This window comes from Leptodactylus fuscus, chromosome 6 (genome assembly GCF_031893055.1).
Source record: "Leptodactylus fuscus isolate aLepFus1 chromosome 6, aLepFus1.hap2, whole genome shotgun sequence".
Taxonomy (NCBI): domain Eukaryota; kingdom Metazoa; phylum Chordata; class Amphibia; order Anura; family Leptodactylidae; genus Leptodactylus; species Leptodactylus fuscus.
The window spans coordinates 52,960,783-52,984,087 of NC_134270.1; the positions used below are offsets into that span (position 1 = coordinate 52,960,783).

The 23,305-nt window shown below is 45.8% G+C and overlaps 1 protein-coding gene across 3 annotated transcripts in view; it reads left to right on the forward strand.

The window, feature by feature from the left end:
* Positions 1-1,334: 1,334 nt before the first annotated feature.
* KLHL21 (kelch like family member 21) overlaps positions 1,335-23,305 on the forward strand; it is a 34,441-nt gene continuing 12,470 nt past the window's right edge. The window contains exons 1-2 of one of the 3 annotated variants that reach the window (XM_075279978.1): positions 1,335-1,409; positions 19,257-20,327. In XM_075279978.1, the coding sequence (XP_075136079.1) occupies positions 19,274-20,327 (1,054 nt within the window). In that variant the 5' untranslated portion in view covers positions 1,335-1,409; positions 19,257-19,273. Of the gene's footprint in view, positions 1,410-17,291; positions 17,442-19,256; positions 20,328-23,305 lie in introns of those variants that run through there. The other 2 variants (XM_075279977.1, XM_075279976.1) reach the window with 2 other exon arrangements.

The window sequence follows — 23,305 nt, forward strand, 5'->3', positions numbered from 1 at the left end:
ATCGCTTGGTCTCCTTTATTACATCAAGGGCACCCTGACTCACCACCATCAGTCAGGAGACTGTTCCAGCTGAGTGTACCCCAAGGGTTAATATCAACACTGCCTTTCCTGCACTGGTCAAGGCCTGCGGATGGTTTGGCGGGAAGAGAAGACAGCTGCCATAGAAACCGAAATTAGGACTGATTTAACCATAGGGCAAATGGAGCACTTGTACCAGAACCCTATGTATCAAGGCCCCCCTTAGGACAGTGGGCCAATCCAGCATTTAGTGTGGTATTGTATGCAGGGGCGTTTGACTTCATAATGAACCACAGAGGGGCATTATATTGTATGGGGGCCATAAGGAGGCATTATACTGTGTTGGGGCCACTGAGGGGGCCTTATAATTTGTGAATTCCAGGTAAGTGTCTACGTGGTGGTGATTGAGGTCTCACTTTTGAAACCTTTTGCACTGGTCCCACCAATGTGTTAAAATAGTCCTGAGTGGAATTGCTGACCTAGTTTTGGGGTTCCACCTCTCCTAGCACATACGCCCAGGGGTGCTGCACAGCTAGCCTGTTGGGAATAAAACCGTACCGTAGCTAGAGCTGTAGCTAGGCTTTCCTTCATGGGGTAAAGGCTCAGTTTACTACCCTTATCCTGTATATAGACATACAGTACGCCCCTGCCTTTCAAATGGATGCAGAAAATATGGTGTGAATGTAGAAAGATATGATGTGCAATACGTCAGGGTCTTCTGCCTATCATCCATTATATAACAAAGGTTTCTGTCATCTATAATTTTTTTGTGAAACAACGTATCTTCAACCAGACATAAAGCTGCAACAAGGTTGCGGTTTTGCATAATGTTTTCCCTTGAAACCCATGGGACTGTTATAGTATATGTTATAGTATATCTTCTTGGTAAACAAACGTATACGTCAGACGTATGGCCCCATGTGGTGTGAGCTGAACCTGCTCCAGCTCCTCCTTTGAGCTGTCAGAAATGGTGCTGGTGCTTGAAAGAACAGACAGCCAGCCAGGGCTGACACCAGCACAGCGCAGCCTGCATACCAGGACAATGCTATTCATTCAGGTCGGATTATACCATCACTATGCAAAGGGGGGAAGCTCAGTTTTCCTCTCCTAAATACAAAGGCCTTTGAAAATGCAGAAAAATATTAGGCCATTTTATATTGTTTTACATCACGGTAAGAAGGAACAAAGATAACTACTTGAGTTGTGGCGAGAACTTTCTGTAAGTTTTGGCGAAAACACAGCTGACCCCCCTACCCCTCTCCCAGTACAACGTCCCTGGTTTAACTGCACTAGCTGGCTGCAGCAGAAATAGCACAGGGAGAGGAATGTGAGGACGCCTAGCACATACGCTGCTCCTAAGGTGAACTGGGATCGCTCCACACAAACCCTGTGTAAGTATGATCTTCCTATCCGTTATTTATATGGCGCCAACATATTCCGCAGTCCTTTAGGACCTTGCATTGTGCAGAATGACATGTGACAATGTTGACCAAAACAACTTCTAACAATGAGACAAAAGGAGAGACTACCCTTCTCCACAAGACTTATAATCTAAAGCACTAGTTTATGCAATCTATTGCCATACTCCAAAGTTTATACATCCAGTAGCCAGGCTCTGAGCACTTGCCCACTGAGCCGGTTGATCTGCGATTGTGTATTGATCCCCCTGAGCTGAGCATTCGTCACGTGTCAGGATTTGAAACTCATGCAGACAGATCATTATTTTGGGACATTAAGTCTCCACGGGAGCCTGTCTTGCTATTTTCTCGTCTTGTAAGGCGTTCATCATACAGAGCGTGTTCTATGTTTGTGCGAGACTCTACTGCTAATACACTGGCTGTCAACCAAAGACTTTTATAGCTTACGGCCAAAGGCAACAGACTATGAGCTCAGCCGAGCATTGGCCTACGTAGATCAGCACAGATAGAAGAACTTATTTCTTGTTAGATTGCATTCCCATAAAAGAGAACAGTAATGTGCAATAAAAGAGCCCTCCCAATATATTTTAGTAAATTGCATTTGCTATAATATAACAATTCTGGAGCATCTTTTCCAAGAAATCTGAAGTGTGTCATTCTTTCCAAAATTTGGTGGCTAAATTGACAAATGGGTGGTACCAGTTGGTTGTGTCATTACACACTTTGGAACTGTCCAATCCATGCTGTAGGGACACCCCTTTTTCCAAAGGGGAATAGTAATGTCCATTTGTCAAATTATCAGTAAATTTATAGGGGTATTGGATATTGGGAATCTATATACGTAAAATTCAATGGTGGATTCCTTGTAAGTCATCAAATCTACTTCTAGTTGTAGCTTGACCTGTGAAAATAATAATATAATAATAATACATTTTATTTATATATAGCTTTTGGAAATATAGACTAAATGCAGAATTAAATAGGATCTTTATATTTTGTCAGGCTTCACTGGGAACCAAAGTGTAAATAGCTCCAGTGACTAACATTAGCTCCAAATTTAGGACTCTCTAAATGTAGAACAGATAAAATACGCTCATGTGTAATTCCACTTTACAGCTAAATCTACATACAAATCTGAACAACTTTATAGATAAATTTTTTGTTTTTGTACCAATTTTGAATGTTCATATTGAGTTCTTCATTTATATACATAGATGGGTTTAAAATCCAACTGGTTGCTCTTGTTAACAGACAGAAGTTTATATCCAACCTGTTGTCAGTCATGTGACCCACCGTATATAACTGTCAATATACCCTCAATCTAGTGAGTGTGTGTTGCCGTCTGATGAACAAGCAGTGGTGAAGCTTGCTATCGGTCATGCAGTTTGCAGCATGCCTACCAACCATCCTGGTTTTAGTGGGACACTTTCAGATTTTAGGTGCTGCCCCAATTCTCCTGAGAATGCTGATACAGACTCGCACTATACAGAGAAATCATGCTGTGTAAATACACACTAAATGGGGTCATTGCTTTGTAGGAGTGATAAGAAGGCATTATACTGTGGCGGCACTCAGTAGGTATTACAATATATGGGGGCACTTAGAAGGGATAATATTAAATCAGGGTCACTAAGGACGCTTTAAACTGAGGGCATTTGGAAGGCACAATATTTTGTGATCGCACTAAGGGATCGCCATACTGTGTGGGGGTACTAAGTAGGCATATTACTATGTGGGGGCACTCAGAAAACATAATATTGTGTCATCATACTGTGTGGGCACCATTACTGTATGGGGATACGTAGTGAACTACTTGGGATTGGGCAGGGTTTGAGGTGTGCTGAGCATAAAGAAAGATGTGCTTCTGGGTTTTCGTTACAAGTTACGCTAGGTTCACACTAGCGTTCGATCTCCGTTCTGAGCTTTCCATCTTTTGCATGCAGAAGACGGAAAGCTGTCAGACCGGGTCCGGCCGTGAGCGGCGGCGAGCATTTTACACTCTCCGCCGCGAAACCGTTTTTTTTAAATTGGACACAGAGTACTGCATGTCCGACTCTGTGTCCGATTTTAAAAACTGGTTTAGCGGCGGAGAGCATAAAACGCAAATGAATGTTTTTGAAAGAGTCCTGCAGGTTTCCGTCTCCTGCCTCTGTTTTGTGCAGGAAACAGAAACCTGCAGAACGGAGACCGGACGCAGATGTGAACGAGACCTTAAGAGGCATGATGGCAGATGTGTTATAGAATGGAGGCAAGTCTTCAAGACAGAATGATGCTTTAGGCAATATTGGGAGTCCTTGGGTCCTGGTATTCATGTGGATATGACATATATGACCTACTTACAGATTGTTACAGACCAAGTATACCCCTCCATAACAACAATACTCTGTAATGGCAATTGCCTTTTTCAGCAGATACCTTGCCATGTCAAGCTGAAAAGCTTGTACAGGAATACTTGAGGAACATGATAAAAGCTTTAAGTTATTGACTTGGCCTCCAAACTTTTCATATCTCAATATGATAGAGCATCTGTAGGATGGGTCAGGGAAAAGTGTTTCAGTGGCTTCACCTACAATTTTAGCTGCAACTCTGGCTTTGTAGTGTATCAACAAGGGATCAAGTAGGCAGATGGAGCCATTTCTCATTTTAACTAATGCCACCCAGAACCATTTCTTTAATTTCAGATCTGCAGTTTATACATTGGCAATTCATTTTGTGAGGCAAAATCACTGCAGGTTTTAACAAAGGGGGACTGCAAAGACAGTGACAGGAGAACCGCAGGCAAAAACCACCTGATTTTGGTGGTTTTACAACAGTGATTTTGCAGTGGAAAATGCTACTAAAAGTCCTTGTGTCCTTCTGTTGTGTATGGTCGTACCACTAAAAGGGGCTATCCACCCTTGTAATACTGATGGCCTTTCCTTAGGTTAGGTCATCAACATTAGATCTGTGAGGGTTCAGCACCCAGGACCTGTGCTGATCAGCTGTCCTAAGAAATGTAATACATGTTGGGAGCCATTCTGCTTACGTATTGCACAAAGTGTAGTGACACCTATAGGTACAGTAGTGATGCCCCACTGAAACCTGTGGGACAATGTTGCAGTACCTAAAACCGCCACTACAAGTGTGAGCAGCATGGCTCCAGACATGTAAACATTACTTGGAGCTGAGCTGTCCTCGGTGTTGGACCCTCGCAGATGTAATACTGACTATCTCTCCTAAAGGTAGAATATCACTATTAGCCAGTAGATAAGCCCATTAATGTTACACAGGATGGAAATATTTTCTAAAATATTTACTACAAAGTGTCACTTAGTGAATATAATAAGGGAGCGTTCACACTACCGTCGGTGTCCGACATGCAGTGTCCGCTCCTAGTGTCCGCTCAAAATCTGTCACGGACACTAGGAGCGGACACTAGATGTGTCCGTGACACCTGTCATTCACTTGAATGGGCATCGGGTTCGTTCTTTTGCACTCCGTGCCCGTCCTTCCCTGTCCGCAAGAGAAGATGTCCGACTTCTCAAGCGGACAGAGGAACCCTGCATGCAGGGTTTTTCTGTCCGCTTGAGAAGTCGGACATCTTCTCTTGCGGACAGGGAAGGACGGGCACGGAGTGCAAAAGAACGCACCCGATGCCCATTCAAGTGAATGACAGGTGTCACGGACACATCTAGTGTCCGCTCCTAGTGTCCGTGACAGATTTTGAGCGGACACTGCATGTCGGACACCGACGGTAGTGTGAACGCCCCCTAAGAGAAATTAAACAGCATAAAATATTTATATTCAGTAAAAGTTTTCATTTTTCCTATTAGAATTTTTCCTATTATAATGCGGTATCTGCCTGAGCGTTGAGTGTAGATCTCTTGACTTTGCTTTTGGAGAAGATTGCCCTGTAAGAGCTGAATTACATGACCTTATCCTCAGTGCTGTCTTGTAAATGAGCAAACAAGGTGCTGGATGCAGAAGGGAGAAGGTTGTAAACTTGTCTGGACATCATCCTGCACTCATCAGTTAGAAATGTGTGTATCTTGTCTGCCCCTAGTGGACATAATGAAAACTGCATCTGAAACAATAAGCGAATAACAGCATGTGGATCTGTTGTAAATCTGGGCATACCTCCCAACTTTTGAAGAACCGAAAGAGGGACAAAATGTGCGGCGCGCTACGCGCGCCGCGGCAAACTTAGCCCCGCCCACTTTTGTGTTGACTCCACCCACTCGTTAATTTTTCATGTGCCCGCACACAGTATAATCCTCCTACAGTCACCCGTAAATTATATGTCCCCCCTCTATCTCTCCCCCAGTTTCATATACACCCTTCATCTGCCCCCAGTTTCATGTCCCTCTTCCATCTCTGCCCCCAGATTCATGTCCCTCCATCTCTGCCCCCAGATTCATGTCCTCTCCATCTCTGCCCCCAGATTCATGTCCCTCCATCTCTGCCCCCAGATTCATGTCCCCCATCTCTGCCCCCAGATTCATGTCCCCCATCTCTGCCCTCAGATTCATGTCCTCTCCATCTCTGCCCCCAGATTCATGTCCCCACATCTCTGTCCCCAGATTCATGTCCCCCATCTCTGCCCCCAGATTCATGTCCCCCATCTCTGCCCCCAGATTCATGTCCCTCCATCTCTGCCCCCAGTTTCATGTCCACTCCATCTCTGCCCCCAGATTCATGTCCCTCCATATCTGTCCCCAGATTCATGTCCCCACATCTCTGCCCCCAGATTCATGTCCCACATCTCTGCCCCCAGATTCCTGTCCCTCCATCTCTGCCCCCAGATTCATGTCCCCCAATCTCTGCCCCCAGATTCATGTCCCTCCATCTCTGCCCCCAGATTCATGTCCTCTCCATCTCTGCCCCCAGATTCATGTCCCTCCATCTCTGCCCCCAAATTCATGTCCTCTCCATCTCTGCCCCCAGATTCATGTCCCCCATCTCTGCCCCCAGTTTCATGTCCACTCCATCTCTGCCCCCAGATTCATGTCCCTCCATCTCTGCCCCCAGATTCATGTCCCCACATCTCTGCCCCCAGTTTCATGTCCACTCCATCTCTGCCCCCAGATTCATGTCCCTCCATATCTGCCCCCAGATTCATGTCCCCACATCTCTGCCCCCAGATTCCTGTCCCTCCATCTCTGCCCCCAGATTCATGTCCTCTCCATCTCTGCCCCCAGTGTCATGCCGTCCTCTCCATCTCTGCCCCCAGTGTCATGCTGTCCTCTCCTTCATCTGCCCCCAGATTCACGTTCCACCTCCACATTAAACTTACCTTCTCCTCCGCTCCCTCGCCGCCTCTCTCGCTGACACATGCGGCTGAAGGAAGGAGCTGACACAGGTCAGCTCCTCGCTTCGCCGCTGCCCGCCTCTCTCCCTGACACATGCGGCTGAAGCTGCTCGCGTGCTCGCTTCGCCGCTGCGTCTCTCTCTCGCTGACACATGCGGCTGAAGCGAGGAGCTGACCTGTGTCAGCTCCTCGCTTCGCCGCTGCCGCCGGCTCCTGGCTTGTACATCGCGTCTACAAGCCAGGAGCCGGCGGCAGCAGTGAAGCGAGGAGCTGACACAGGTCAGCTCCTCGCTTCAGCCGCATGTGTCAGCGAGAGAGAGACGCAGCGGCGAAGCGAACACGCGAGCAGCTTCAGCCGCATGTGTCAGGGAGAGAGGCGGGCAGCGGCAAAGCGAGGAGCTGACCTGTGTCAGCTCCTTCCTTCAGCCGCATATGTGTTCAACTCAGATCTGCGTCCTCTGGACGCAGATCTGAGTTGAAATCGGGACATACCTCCCTCCAGCCGGGACCGCGGGACATGTCACCCAAATCGGGACTGTCCCGCGGAAATCGGGACGGTTGGGAGGTATGTCTGGGCCTAGTTGTAGGGTAGGGGTGCATAACAACTTTAAAGGTCCATTGACCAGGGTCCACCATCAAGTAAAGGTCCAAGCTAAATATGTCTAATATTTACAGCACTAAGGAGCATTATACAGTGATGGGGGCACTAGGGAGCATTATATTGTGGGGGAGGGGGGGAAGGGTTAGTGTCCCCACACATAATTAATATTAACAGCTGTCTCCAAACTCTGATCTCTTACACTAAGCAGCGTCAATTATCCCTGCTGCCTGCGCAAGAGCCCTCACGTGTGAAGTCAGCAGAGATGATTACTGATCCCCTCTTCCACTAGTGCCAGAGATCAGGCTGGGAGATGAAGGTTTCTCCTGCCCGCTGTCATAATGAAAGAGCCAAGAGGTAGGGGTCTGGGCAGCTGGTGTTCGGGGTCTGGGCAGCTGGTTGTCACAGTCCAGGTTTGGACCATGGTCCACCAGTTGAGTCTCCCTAATGTAGGGTCTTGATGTTCCCATTAGGATACATCCACACAGGACACAGTCCCAGCAGGTTAGCTGCTAAGGATTCAGTGGCAAATAATCTTCTGAAATGTCCAGTCCAGCATAGCTGATACTGTCAGTTTTTTGCTGCTGGTTTTCTCCAAGGCATTCAGTCTTTTCAATGCACAGTACCCACAACAATTTCAGCAAGAATAACGTTTCCAAACCAATCCGTTTTTGGCAATATATGGGGAGGAGGCTTCCAGGTGACATAGCCTGTATATTGGTAACAGAGTCAAACTGGCATTCCTTGGGCCCACCAATTCTACAGGCTTGATTTCCAACAAGTGCTAGGAACTAGACAGGGGTGAACCTAGGGTTTCTGCCGCCTGAGGCGGACGTCAGAAAGCTGCCCCCCCCTTCCCCGGAGGAGGGGGCCGAGCGGAGGGGGCGGGGCCGAGCGGAGCGAGCGTCCTTAGCAGGCAGGGAGAGGACCTGCTCTCTGCCTGAGCGTGAGGGGCGGCCGCTGGAGCAGCGCTGCGTCCACAGGGCCGCCCCAATCCACCGCTCGGTGACGCTAAGCCAGTCCAGGACAGCTTGTCCTGGACTGGCTTAGGTCAACAAAAATGCCGCCCTCCCCAGGGCCTCCTCATGGGAGGTGCGGCGCTGGAACTAGACCATAGTGCCCTTCATATATGGGTGCCTTCTGCTGGACCATTACTGTGTTAGAGCCTATTCCCACTGGAGAATCTTCTGCTGGTCTAGTCAACACTGGTTGGTAAAGACGGTGGCTTCTGAAATAATTGGAAAAGACAGGTCACTTGAGCAACTTTTCACTGTCTTATTGCAACTCAGGTCCTGCAAATTCCTCATTAATAGCCGGCATTAGTTTACTCCCTATATTCTTGGATCTAGAAAAACCTCAATTTCCAGGGTTTCTCTGCTATTAGAAAGATCTCTTGATGATAAGCTGATGAAGGGGTGTCCTGCTGCTGGGACTACCAGCCATCTGGTGTAAGCAGCGGTGGAGCTGTGAACTGGATCATAGTTGTAGTCTATTAACACCTCTATTGATTCAATAAATCTATCTGGTGTGACATGCATGTTTGCTAACTTCAGGATAGCAGGGTGAGATAAGCAGATTCCAAATACGGTCCCCAAAAATCAAAAGTTTAGGGGACATCTGGCTGCACTTGTAGATTATAAATGGATCCAGAACAGGGATCTGGCTACAGTAAAGTCACACATCATAACTGGTGCTACAAGCTTGAGATAATATGCACAATAGAGGCTGAGAGCAATGGGGGTGGACATACCCCTTCACAGACCCACGGCCGTCCTTCTCTATTAGTATACGTCATACCTCCCTCCTCCTCGCTTATATTACACAATTGCCTCATACAGTCTGGACTTTGTACATCACAAATCATTTCCCTTTTGGTGATGTGTTTCCTCTGTGACACTCGGCTTATAGTAACTGTATATGGCCAATAGCAAACTGCTACTTCCTGCGCTTCCCACACGTCTTCAGGATTGTCACTTCTCACCTTATGTAGTAGTGCGAGCGGATGACTCAGATCTGTTGAGATTGTGTTTCAGACATGTTAGAATATTTTACATCACGCTGGGGGATATTTCAAAAGGCTTCTCCATAGCAACAGCACAACATGAGCTCTATAGTCTGGTAGTTAAAGGGACATTCCATATAAACAGAAAAATCATAAAGCATCTTATGAAAGAAGAGGTCGTGCGGTATAATGGCTGCCCACATAGCCCCCAATCTATAGGAATAAAGCCTAATGACAACTATTGTTATTAAAGGAGTTATGCAGTTTCTCGTATTGATGGCCTAATTCTGTCTCCTCCGGATAGGCCATCAATACCAGGAACCGGATAACCCCTTTAAGGCCTACCACCCAGAAGGCTGGAACGGTTTACCGTTCCTGCTTTCCTGATCACTGCATGATAGGGCTCCACTTCCACCCTGGTGGGCCAGGAACTGTATGTACTGCTGTGTTAGGCTGGGCCCCACGTGGCATAAACGCTGTGTTTTTGGCAGCGACAGAAATACTGCGAGACAGACCGCTGCGTTTTACAATCCCTGCAAAGTGGATGGGACTCTAGCAAATCCCACCCACACATCGGAGAAAAATACACGCAGCAGAAATGCTTTGGTTTCCAAGCCGGTTTTGAAAAGCGCAGCATGTCAGTTATACCAAGAGAAATGCCGGTGGTTTCCCTGTAGGTATAATTGAAGCAGGAAACCCCTGCAGGCTTTCTTTGTGGTAAAAAACAGTAATGGTTTCCATCGCGGTTTTTCCCTCAGAGCTTTTTCACTGTGACCCGCAACATGGGGCCTTAGCCTTAAATGGGTTTTCCATGATAAAAATACCCTTTTTATAATCTTTTGCTCTCTATGTCCCCTTGGTGTTCTGGGCATAGGCTCCAGACAGAAACCTTCTCCTACCCCCCTATAGTAGACAATAATATAGTCCTTTCTTACTTTCCAGTACAGCAATATATTGCCTATTACGCTGTTTCGGCCTATTGGGCCATCCTCAGCATAGCGTAGGGATACTGATTTAGCAGAGTGAGAGACTAAATCACTCTGCTAAATCAGTATCCCTACGCTATGCTGAGGATGGCCCAATAGGCCGAAACAGCGCTGTCCATAGCTGGGAATCTGTTCCTTTTGGGACAGAAATACTGATTTAGCAATTAAATCCACATTATGATTAAAAGACTTTATAACTGAGTCGTTCATAATGTTAAGGATGCTGCCCTTTATAGGGTGGTGTACAGAGTGCACTCTGTTCTCCTAATTCCATCCAGGAGAATAGATTTGCATATTTTTTACCCATAAGTAACTATCATAATCTCTTCAGTCACCCTTTCATCCATATGTATGTAAATACTGCCATGAAATTATTGATAAAGTTTTATTTCTTGTGAAGATTGTAACAGTCAGGGTAAGTTCACATGGAGTTTTTTGGTCAGGGTTTTGAGGCTGTATCCGCCTCAAAACCCTGACCAAAAAGACAACTCCCATTGAAGAAACGGCTCCCGGAAGCGAGATGCTCATTCTTCAGGCCGAGTCGCCTCGCGATTCGACCTTTAGAAACTCCCTCCTCCGGACTAGGCCCATTCATTGGGCCTAATCCGGAGCAGAGTGCGCAGCTGGATACCGGTGCAGTGCACCGGCTTTCAGTCGCGGCTACGCAGTTTTTGGATCGGAACCTGAGGCGGCCTCTGCCTCAGGTTCCGATCCAAAACACCCCATGTGAACTTACCCTCAGACTAAGGCTAGGGTCACACCTGTGCTCGCCTCTCCATCATTCGGGTCTGTCAGGGGACCTGAACAACGGAGAGCCGGACTGCTAAAACAATGGTTACAATGGTTAACAATACGGCTCCCCAGCTGTTGCAAAACTGCAACTCCCAGCATGCATACTTGCTCTGCTATTCTTGGAACTCCCATAGAAGTCAATGGAGCATGATGGGAGTTGTAGTTTCACAGCAGCTGGAGAGCCAAAGGTTCCCTACCCCTGCTGTAGACTATAATGGGGTCTGCCGGATGTACATCGGTCTCAGTATAAAAACTTCAAAAGCCTGACTGAGAGAAAAGTTCTCCATGCAGGACTTTTCTCCTCACCGATTTTCAGCAGTTTCTGCAGCGGAGTCTCCAACAGAGACTCCGACACAAATATGAACCTAGCCTAAGCCCCATCACTAATACTAAATCTGAATATGGCCCAATGAAGATAGTCTTTCTGCGTGAGGGGAGGGTACATAAGTTGGTAATATTTGCACAGATAATGCAGCTTCTTATAATGGATACGGAGGGTTTATTTATGAGGGTACAATGGGGCAGTAATATTTGCCATTACACTCCGTATTTATATTTGACACATTTACATTCACTTGCTGTATAATCCCCATTTGTCAGGAGGAGATTGTATTATGTACCTGCCACCTTTTTATGAGGCCATAATAAAAACGACTTTTGTTCCCATAATAATTCCTGAGCTTTTGTGACAGGAAACGTTAGCTCTCAGATTTCTCAGCGTGAAAGCGTTCCTTAATGTCTCCTTATTACACGTGACTTTCATGAAAGGTGGCTCAGAAATTTGAGCGCAGAGATAATAGTCCAGATAATTTGCCCTGAATCTTCACAGCAGGAAGTTGAAGGGATCCATGGTTATATTACAAATTGTTATAATATTGAGAGGAAGGGAGGAAATGAGGCAATCTTGTATTCTATTACCACGTTCTTATAGGTGTTTATGGTGTAAATTGATGCCATTATAGCAATGATATAAGTATAACAGTAGGTAAGATATAGTAGGAGTTAGAACCGTGCCGCAGTGCATCACACATTACTTTGTGGATGTATGTACCCATAAATCGGGATGGAGAATGGTTAGGCATATATAAGGCACAAGTGCATAGTAAAAAGTCTTACGTTCGGTGTTTGGTGGTGTGAGCAAGTTTCATAGAACGGGTACAGAGCAAGAGAAGTCATTCAGCTTCCAAAAAGGTTACTATGGGGGAGACAAACATGTTTACAACTGTGGACATATAATGTGAACATGCTGCTGCTGTTAGGGACATTCTCTACTGTGTTCATCTGCTACCCATTATGGTAAAAACCAAAAAAACACATAAAATCCTATTAAGTTTGCTGCTGTGGTTCACTTACAGGTATTAAGGTGGACCCAGTGTTTGCATTGCTAGAGTTGAAAGCTGCAAATAGCAGTAATTGACATGCTGCTGCTGTAAACCCTGCATTGCGGTAGGTGCACATAGTGATAATTGACTGCAGGAAGGATTAAAGGGGTTAGGCCATGAATTCTTTTCCTACAAAAAGTACAAAAGCAAATTTAAGGCTAGGGCCCCACGTTGCGGAAACACGGCTTTTTTCTGTTGCAGATCGGAAATATATAGAAAGCTCTTATACTTCTAACTTCTGCTTAATCTAGTCCTGGCTTTGGCTCAAAAATTGCAACAAAATCTGCAACAACAAAAAAGCTGTGTTTCCGCAAAGTGGGGCCCCAGCCTAAAGGAGTTGTCTAGGATTACAAAAACATATCTGTTTTCTTCCAAATACAGCACCACACCTGTTTACAGGTTGTGTGTGGTAGTGCAGGTCACCACCATTCGCTAAAATAGAGCTGAGCTGCAATATCAGACACCAACCATGGACAGGTGTGGCACTGTTTGAAAAAGAGAGCAGCCTTATGTAATTCTAGAAAATCTCTTTAGGTTGAGTCCACAAGTTGCAGAAAAGCTGTTTTTTTGTTGCCGATTATATTATATTTTTTTTAGCCAAAGTAAAGAGTGGCTTCAAAAGGAATTGGAAATATAAAGGAAGAGTTTCCCTTCTACTAAATTCACTGTTGGTTTGGGCTCAAAATCGCAGCAAAATCTAAAACAAAAAACACAGAACATATAGACTCAGCCTATGGCCGTGGCCCCAATGGGTGTAAACGCTGCAGCAAAATGCCATAGGAAAACTCTGCAAACTTTCTGTGAAAAGCGCTACAGGAAAAAACATGATGTGTTTCCACCGTGGTTTTTCCCGCAGCACTTTTTCGCTATAGCCTGCTATGCAGGACCTGCATTTTTTAAATTTTTTTTAATTTGGTGCTGTTGCACCAAACAGCGGCGTTTACGAGCGCTCCCATTGAAGTGAATGGGAAGTGTTCGGCAGTCTGCCGTAATGCCGGCGTGTACGGCTCTCATACACGCCCGGCGTTACGTAGTCTGAATGCACCCTAGATAAATAGGTGTTGTGGGATCCTGTGCGGTATAAGTATATACAAGCAGGAGGGCAGAGGAAAAGATATTCCTATTGCTTGCTCTGTGTAGTAAAATACTACACAGAGATCTGACAATAAGGAGAGTGACTTGAGCATGGGTGTGCTCCTTGTCAGCTTGTCAGCTCAGTAGGTGGACGTGTCTATATCTATACAGTTTGGGCACTAGGTGGCACTATACTATTCAAGTCATAACTCTTCAGTGGATCATGTTTTAACAGCATGTAAATGGTAAACACTGATTTATCCAATTAATATATATGATTTTTGTTGTTGTGGAATACCCCCTTTAAGACCTTATAGAAAATGATCACTATTAAACTATATTCAGTTTCCTGAGAGTCAAGGCCAGTGTGTAATGTGCAGAAAAGTGTCAATTCTACGCTATTTCACCAGAACTGGTATATTTGGAGGGTACAAGAGAGCTTTATAATGCGATTGTTGTGTCCCCTATACATTCACACTGAGTCACAGTAAGTGCTATTCATTCTGTAGGCTGTGATACATGATCACAGTGTGAATTACTTTGTATCAATGCTGCAAGCGTTCTCTGTGTTTCTGTGCTGGCGAGTAGACCACAATGTTTGGAGTGGGGGGAGTCTACATCAGCGCTCACAACTATATGAATAGACCACCTTGTTCAGACATCTCAGCTTCCAGAAAACCCAAAATATCCTGACCTCTGACAGGACTAAGAAAAAGACTCAAGTGTTCCTGTGGTCCTGATATATATATATATATATATATATATATATATATATATATATATATATATACACTGTATATATCTTTACTGTCTACAGTGGTAGACAAGTTCCTTAACACACCATAAACCTAGTTTTATTATTTAGTGCAGATGTTCTGTAATACCAGCGCATAAACCAGGTGGCAGTACAGAGCCAAGAGTCATTCTTAAGACGTTACAGAGCCACCATGAGTTAGTCAAGGGACACGGTTGTCATTTTACTACATGATTGCAGGGTGCAAAACCGCCCTTGTGCTGTCATACAGTGTGACAAACCAGGCCTGACACTGAGTCTACACAGGCTGTCATCTGACAGGTCACAGGTGAAGAATGTGTCCAACTGGAAATATAATCTGTTGCATAAGAGGGATTCCAGGCTGAGATCCAGCATGTCCTGTTACTGCTACTTTAAATAGTAGGGTGACTCCACATACCCAATTTGTATTTATCAGCGGTGCATTATATGATTCTTGTATCCTCTAGGGTAGTGTTTCTCAGAGTTGGGACCCACATCTATTGGCCATTTATGGCACATCCGGAGGATATATGCCAGAATGTCCCAGATGAGTATACCCCTTTATGGCTAAGGTTTTATTTTCTAATTAGATGGTGGAAGATAAATTACAATCTCCTATTTGTGGGCTATGTGGTACCATCTTCATGGTAGTGGCCAGTTACTTTGTCTCTTGATTTATATCTCAGAGACGTGGGACTATAAACACTACCGTATATATACATTCTCACGTCACAGGATGACCTGCAATCCAGGTTTTTGACAGTTAAATGTTGGAATGTTTAGGGTGTCCTCCATCATACCTGGCACCATAGTGCATACAAGTAAAAGGTTTATACTGTATAAACTGAGGGATGGTGGTCTTTCTACCCTAAACTGGTCCCTGCATGTCAAGTAATGACCTTTCCTATAATGTCTTTTGCTAAGATTTCTGTAGCTAAAAAAATCGAGTTATAAGATTTTATAATAAATTATAAGATTTTTATAAGAACACCTTAGGCTAGGTTCACATCTGCATTCGGGTTTCTGTTTGGGGGTCCGCGAACTGAAACCTAATCTGCATACAAAAGCGGTTACCTTAGGGCTAGTTCACACGAGGCACGGTATGGCATATTTTGGTCATGATTTTGACATGGGAAGCCAGGTCAGAATATGACCAATATTCGCCTGCCGTGACTTCCGACAATCACGGCTTCCCGCTCCAGAATAGGCCCAAATGAATGGGCCTAGTCCGGAGGGTACTACCGCAAGGCGGACGCCGCGGCTGAATCAGCCACGGAATCCACCTGAAGAAAGGGCAGCTCGCTTCTTTTTTCCGCTAGCGGGAATAAACCAGAAAAATGAACGCTAGCAGTCTACATAGACCTCTATTGTGAGGGAGCGGATTTTGAGGAGGATTCAGGGCCAAAATTCGCACCCTCTTGCCCCGTGTGAACGAGCCCTTAGGAAGCGTATGGACCCTATAGACTATAATGTGGCCTGTGTGGTTTCCACTCGGGTTTCCGCACGAAAAATGCTTTTCATGCAGAAAGGAGAACAGAATGGCCCAAATGCAGATGTGAACCGGGCCTTAGATCAGCATATATAAATTTTCCATAACTAGTCACAGGGAGCAACTTCGCCTAGTCATATAGTCATTGAGCTATTTGCAGTGTGACTGCCCTGTCTCTCACTGTCTGACATCAGCCTGATACCCTGGCCTCACACGGTGTGATTTAGCACAATCACTACATGACTAGATAAAGCTTATGAGGTCTGGCTCTCAGCGCCTTTGCTGTTCAGCTGTATTAAGGATACGCAGGATTTCTGTGACACTGTTGGTACGACATACTTTGCGGAGTAACTGAGCATTGCAGCTTTATCTACAGCAAACAGGTGAGCAGCAGAAGTGCCAAGTGTCAGACTAATACTATAGTAAGAATCAGATTTCCCAAAAACAGAGCAACCCCCCCTTTCCCCCCAGCAGCACATTGAACTGCTGCCCATTGGCACTGAGCATTATTCATTATTCGGTGAATAATGGAGCTGGCACTGAGCTATAAAATCAATGTACTGGCAGTACAAAGAGTATTCTGTGTGACGTGTGCTGCTGCCCCCATGATAGCTGTGGAGACTTGTGTGTACAGCATGTGCCGTACTTGCGGCTATGGTTCAGGTCGATTCTCAGAAAGCAACTTTAATCACATTGGACTGCCAGCTAATATCTAAGGGCACATCTAGTTTGCGGCCTTGTATACAATCATAGGCACTTGTATACTGGTATGTCCTGATCACAAGGTTATTACGTGGTCTCCCTCACTTTTAGGAGTGCCAATAACATTATATACTGTTAATTGGGCATCCACAAATACAGAAAATTGTGGTGACCCCTCCCAATGTGGTAGAATCAGATAAAAAGGATATTATGCGATTAAATATCTGTTCCATTCAGCCGAATAGGGTTGTTTTTGGCGGCAAGCACGTGGATCTCCCCAGACCCCTCTGGATGGATTGAAATTTCTCTAACAAATGTGCCGCACATGAATTCCTCTAAAGAGTTAAGCAGCCCTCCCCCACAGCACTGTAAATAGGAAGGTGCTGTACAGTATATCTGCCAAAATGCTGCCCCCTGCAGGCAAGGAAAGGCTCTGCTTGTGGCTGATGGTTAGGAGATGACGACTAATATGTTCCCAGTAATGTGTGAGCAGCTCCTGGCGCAGATGGTTCTGAGTATTGTATGCTCTGGAAATGACTCCTAATCCCTGCAGATATTCAGGGTGGGGGCCTCATGGTTACCGCCCTTTAACTCTTCCCTTCCCGGAAGGCACAGCTTTACTGGGCGCAGTTACCAGCAGGTCCCTGGCAGCGGTGTGTGGGGTCAGCGTCTGTCTGCGGCCTGGGACACGTGTGCTTGGCCCCGCCCAGTGGGCGGACACTTCAATGACAAAGCCTCCCTTGTAATGTAATGTGCGGGGCCAGTCAGTGCTCAGTATCCAGGCAGAGGTTGGCACAGACACAGCCCTCAGTACAGGATCAGTGTGACGGCACAGCTCTCATAGCCTAGTAGCCACAGGTCAGTACTATGGGGGATGCATCGCACGACTAATGCACAGGAAAGGGTTAATCACACCAGGTAAAGCAGTCCTGGGTCTCTGCACCCCAACATTATTCTGTCACATTGCATGAATTGTGTCTCTAAGTATATAGTCTACTAATCTCTATATAAGAGGTATATACATATAATACATATACAGCGTGTGTATCTCCAGCTGTTGTGATACTACAACTCCCAGCATGCCCAGCCACAGTCTGATCAGGAGAACACATGGATGTGAGATGAAGGCAGGCTCAATGATCTGACATGTATGCCTAGTAATTAGTGTGGCGGTATACTAGAAGATGTGATATGTACATGTTATATCACTCACTCTCACTGCTGCTTACTCCTTTTGGAGGATCCTGTAGAATAAGACTCACTATATAAATAAGGCGTAGACTGAATGTTATTAATGAGTGTGACTTGTGTATAGGGTGTGTATATACAGTGTATATATATATATATATATATATTGTGTATATACAGTGTGTGTGTGTATATATATATATATATATATATATATATATATATATATATGATCCGTACAATTCAACATTATATTGGTTACAGTGGGAGAATCGACAGCTCAAACCTGACAGATTGATTCCTCAAAGGCATGCTACTGGATGCAGGGTCGAAATCTTGGGAAGTCAAACCAGGCCAAATTCCCCCCAAAACTTTTAATTTGTATATAGGATATGACATGGCTGATCACTTGGACCCACTGAGAGACATGGAGTCCCTGAATCTCTATTAGACACTTCTGCTTGGCTGCTGTCCATAAGGGTCTTGGAAAAAGCCTAATTCTTTCTGTCGCTCAGCACTGGGATATAGGGGGACTCCTGGGGCCCCTATGCTTTCCATAGGTCTCCAGATACTACAATAGAGTGCGGTGTACATTCATGGCTGACACTTGCCTTTCTCTTATTCTTCCAGTGGGCTGTAAGGTAGACCCAGCAGCCCTGTTCTGCTGACACGTCAGGGCCCCTACTCCAGGACCTTCACCTATCTTAGTGATACGCTATATACTGTTTGTCTGTTGTAGAATAGCTCAGTCTGTTCATCTATCAAAACCTCTTTTCTAGTCACGTTATTAACATTTGGCCTTTGTTCACATTGCATTGTTTAGTTCAGTCATGACTCACGCCAATCGTGCTCGATGGACCCCGTTAAATATAATGTGGTCTGGCAGGTTTCTGTCATGATCTTTGTCATTTTATCATACAAAATGGCGCAGCATGCTGGTGCTATATTATGTATGCAACAGATCGTCATCTCAGATGAGTACACAGCCTTCTAGTCAGGCATGTGGCCTCCCTCACACTCCCCAGCTAAGATGCACACTTTACCTAGAAACTATTTTAGACTAATGATCGGGAACATTTATTTTGGTGTTGTGTATGTAACATAATATGTAGAGAACAATGGTGAGGTTGCTCATAGCAACCAATCAGATTCCAGCTTACAGTTTGCTCAGGCACATTCATATATGAAAGCTGTGATCTGATTGGTTGTTAGTGACTACTGTTCCACTTTTACTTATTTCCTAGAGGAGACCTGATATCACTTATGATAAGGTGAGATACATTGCATAGCACATGTTCATCATGGTGTATATTGGTAAGGTATAAATTATAAGCATACATGGAGATCAGTGGTGTTTCACCTGGCAGCCAATCTCATTCCAGCTTTCACTCTACCGCGGAAAGGTTGTAAATGTAAGCTCGTCTGTGATTGGTCTTCACCCGCAACCCTATAGCTTGTTCTCCGGCAAACATGGCAGCCGTGCGTGAGGTGACTGACAGCTGGTGAGCGCCCTCTTCATCTCACGTTGTCTCTTGTTCTCCACAGATGATCCGGCGCTGACCATGGATAGAGCGCTCCTCTCCTCCTCCTCACCCCCGGGCTCTCCGGGCTCGGCCGAGTCTAACCTTCCGTTCTTCGACTCGTCTCACGCCCTGCATCTCCTGCGCGGCATCAATGAGCTCCGGACAGAGCAGAAGTTCTTCGATATGACTCTGAGCGCCGGCGGCCACGACTTCCCGTGTCACCGCACGGTCCTAGCCGCCGCCAGCACTTACTTCCGCGCCATGTTTGCCGGCAGGCTGAAGGAGAGCCAGGCTGAGCGGGTGGAGCTGCACCATGTTACCGGGCCTATCCTGGGCCTGCTGCTGGATTTCTGCTACACCGGGAGGGTGACGGTGACCCGGGAGAACGTGGAGCCGCTGCTCCAGGCCGCGGACCTGCTGCAGTTCCCGTCTGTAAAAGATGCCTGCTGCGCCTACCTGGAGCGACAGCTGGATGTCAGCAACTGCCTGGAGATCCAGGACTTCGCCGAGGCCTACGCCTGCCGGGGCCTGGCGGAAAGCACCAAGCGCTTTATTTTAGCGCATATGGCTCAATTGGCACAAGCCCGGGAGCTTGAGAGGTTGCCATGGCAACGGATGCTGGAGTACATCATGGATGACCGGCTGTGTGTGGACAAGGAGGAGACGGCCTACCAGATGATCCTGCGCTGGGTTCGGGCTGACCTGCCCCACAGACAGCACCGCTGGCCAGAGCTTTTCCAGCATGTCCGCCTTCCCTTCATCCGCCGCTTCTACCTGCTGGCCCATGTGGAGAGTGACCCCCTGGTCTACTACAGCCCTTCATGCCTCAGACTCATTGGGGAAGCCCGAGCCTTCCAGTCCAGCGAGTATGACCGCCATGACCTGCCCTGTGAACGCATGAGGCCCCGACCATCCACAGGCATGGCAGAAATCTTGGTAATCGTTGGCGGCTGCGACCAGGACTGTGATGAGCTGGTCACTGTGGACTGTTATAACCCACACACTGGGCAGTGGAGGTACCTGGCAGAGTTCCCAGATCACCTGGGGGGTGGCTACAGCATCGCCGCATTGGGCAATGACATTTACGTCACAGGTGAGATGTCCGCAATGGTGGCTCGGTCTTTACACAGAGGGCATAGTTGACAGATAGGGACACTTTTCAAGCTAGAACATAAATCGGAGCAGATATTTTCTGCCTCTTTTCTCCATCTTTCACAATAAACAACTCCACCCTGTAAATCACACTGGTTCTATAGTCAGACCACATAGCACCATCATATAATGCTTATATACTCTATTAACCAACCCCTGACGCCCCTTTGCTGACAATACCTGAGTCTTCTCCAATAATATGACTGCCATAGCAAATCACTAGCTGTAGTGATGGTGTGGTGGCAAGTGAAGGCACTGCTGTGGCCAGTGGTAGGTCACATGTCATGACAGTAAACAGAGACCCAGGAAATGTGGGCACAGGGACAACATGGAATTTGTATGGTGAGGTTTACTCCTTTTTGTTATAAAGCATTCTATGTTTATGAGAACCCCTTAGGCTCGGTTCGCATCTGTGTTCGGGCCATTCCATTCCCCTCTCCGCATGAAAAATGTGGAGAGAAAAGTCCTGCAAGTAGCTCTTTTCTCTCTGTTTTTCGTGCAGAAACCACATGGACCCCATTATAGTCTATGGAGTCCACAGGTTTCCCCTTTTTTTATGCAGATTAGGTTTCCGTTCAGGGGGTCCCTAAGCAGACCCCTGAATGGAAACCCTGAATCACTCTGTGTCTGAATTGTAGGGGATCTGCACCTCTTCATTGGCTGGCTCCAGCATCTTTTGTGCCATTGGCCAGAATACATTTAGGGGTAGATGAGTTTATGCTCTGCAGCACACATACAGATCCTCATTGTGCTCCTCTTACTGGTCACGCGCTGGTTTATTAATAGCTCAGAAGGTATAAACTATTGAATAAACAGCCAGACCCAGATGTAGCTACATCACTATTTAATTGCAGCTATAGGAACATTTTCAGACATTGAATCATAATACAGCAGTGGGGACTATACTTTATATATAAAAGATGAGACTACTTTATATTGTAAGGTTGGGTTATTAGCCGGTGATATCTGTGCTACCCGATCCAAAGATCACTTCTTGTCTGCACAGGTGACAGGTTCTCAAACGTGTGCATAAAGTGTAGGTAGCTTTTGGTGAGACGTTAATTGAGAATATTTCTAGATGTATATTACTGAAGATGCCTTGATATACCTGTATGCTGCTAAACAGCTTTATGGTGTCATTTACCACCTATAGGTTTCTGAAAACATTATATAACAAAACTATTGCCTTGGAGTTTTAGTGAGTGTTTAATGAGACCCAGGGGGACCACCCTCGCTTCATGAACGACTGAACAGGTGCTGGGAGCCCTAGAGTTGAGTCTGATGACCAGAGGCCTCACTATCGTATTTAAATATCTAAAATCTGCCGCTGCCCCCCGACACTTTGTTATCCAGGTTCTTCTTTCTTTGATGGCCTATCCTTAGATCACCAATACACAATATGGTTTACATACCATAAGCTGTGCTGCTCCCTCACTGTACAGACTGTAGCAGCAGATGGGTACTACAGCACTGTCTCATTGAAATCTGAGGCAACACTGCTGTACCTACACTCGCTGCTACAGTTTGTACGGTGAGTGAGCAGTGAGCTCACGGTATGTAAACAATACCGCGAGCTGCACTGACTGTGTACCGGTGACCTGCAGTGTCCCAGGTGTAGAATGCCAACAGTCTCAGAAGAGAGGAACCTTAACATGCAAGACAGTATACAGTATATATTGCAGTTTTGGGGCAGTGTGAAAATGTGAACTGGTGGATGCTTATGGAGAGTAGCATTACTTTTAATGGTGTTAGTTCATTACCGCAGCTGTTAACCTGTTCTCTGCCACTGACGAGGAAAAAGTTAACTGATGCTGTAATATACTTTATTTAAAAATCATCCTGTTTTCTGCCTGAAAAAACCTTGTAAAGTTCCCATCACTAGTTGTCTTCCTTGTTGCTAATTTGCTGTTCACTTTCTGATACTATGGAAGCTCCTTCCTTAGATACCACCAAGCAGAAGAGGGAAACGTAGTGTATAGTGGAGGGAGGGACAGGTATCTCTTCACAGCCTCTACATGTCTGCACACAGCTTTCCCTGTATACTGCACAGTCTGCAGAGTCTCACAGCTTACAATATAACGGGAGTCTAGCTATTTCTATCTACTTCTGACTAGCTGCTATCATTCCTGATAGGATGTTAGTCATAGACCGTAAGCAGCTTTCCTAGTTAGGCTCAGATTTCTTTTTTTTTTTTTTTTTTTGTTCATCAGGGATCTGTTTAGCTGCATCATAACCTGGATTTGCATTTCTCAAATAACATTATTCATTTACCCTGAGCATACATGGAATACTTTTTTTGTGTTCTTTACAAAATCATTTCTAGCTAACTTGCAGCAATGTATAGCATCAGTGTAGTCCTTTCTTGCCCCCAAAAATGCACCGCATCATTCCTTCTGTTCCCTGCTCGCCATGGGGTGGGGATGCCATGATTTGACACATTTACTATAAAATTTGTCAGAAAGCTGGTGTTTTATACCTGAAAAAGGGGCTAGAGGATTAATAGAAAAATAATCGAAACCGAACATCAACCATGATAACAAAATCACATCTGTTCGGTTATTGAAATATTTGCAAGACTCTACCTGCAGTTTTATTTGGACTGAACAAGTCTGAATTGGACTCCAAAGTGTAATAAGCGGAGGATGGGGAAGGGGGATGATCAAACAGAAACAGTGTTTCACCTGGGCTCCGACGCAACTCCCTACTGTCTGTGGCGCTTGTGACTGACACCACGGACTGCTGAGGCCTGTGATTGGTCCTCATTTGGTCACATGGCGTAGTGATGCATAGAGACAAGCATCACAATCGTGTGTGACCACTATTGGGCTCAGGCCCATTCACAGGCCTCCATTGTCCCTAACGTCAGAAGTGTCGAAGACAGCAAGGAGTTGCATCGGAGCCCAGGAGAGGTGAGTATCA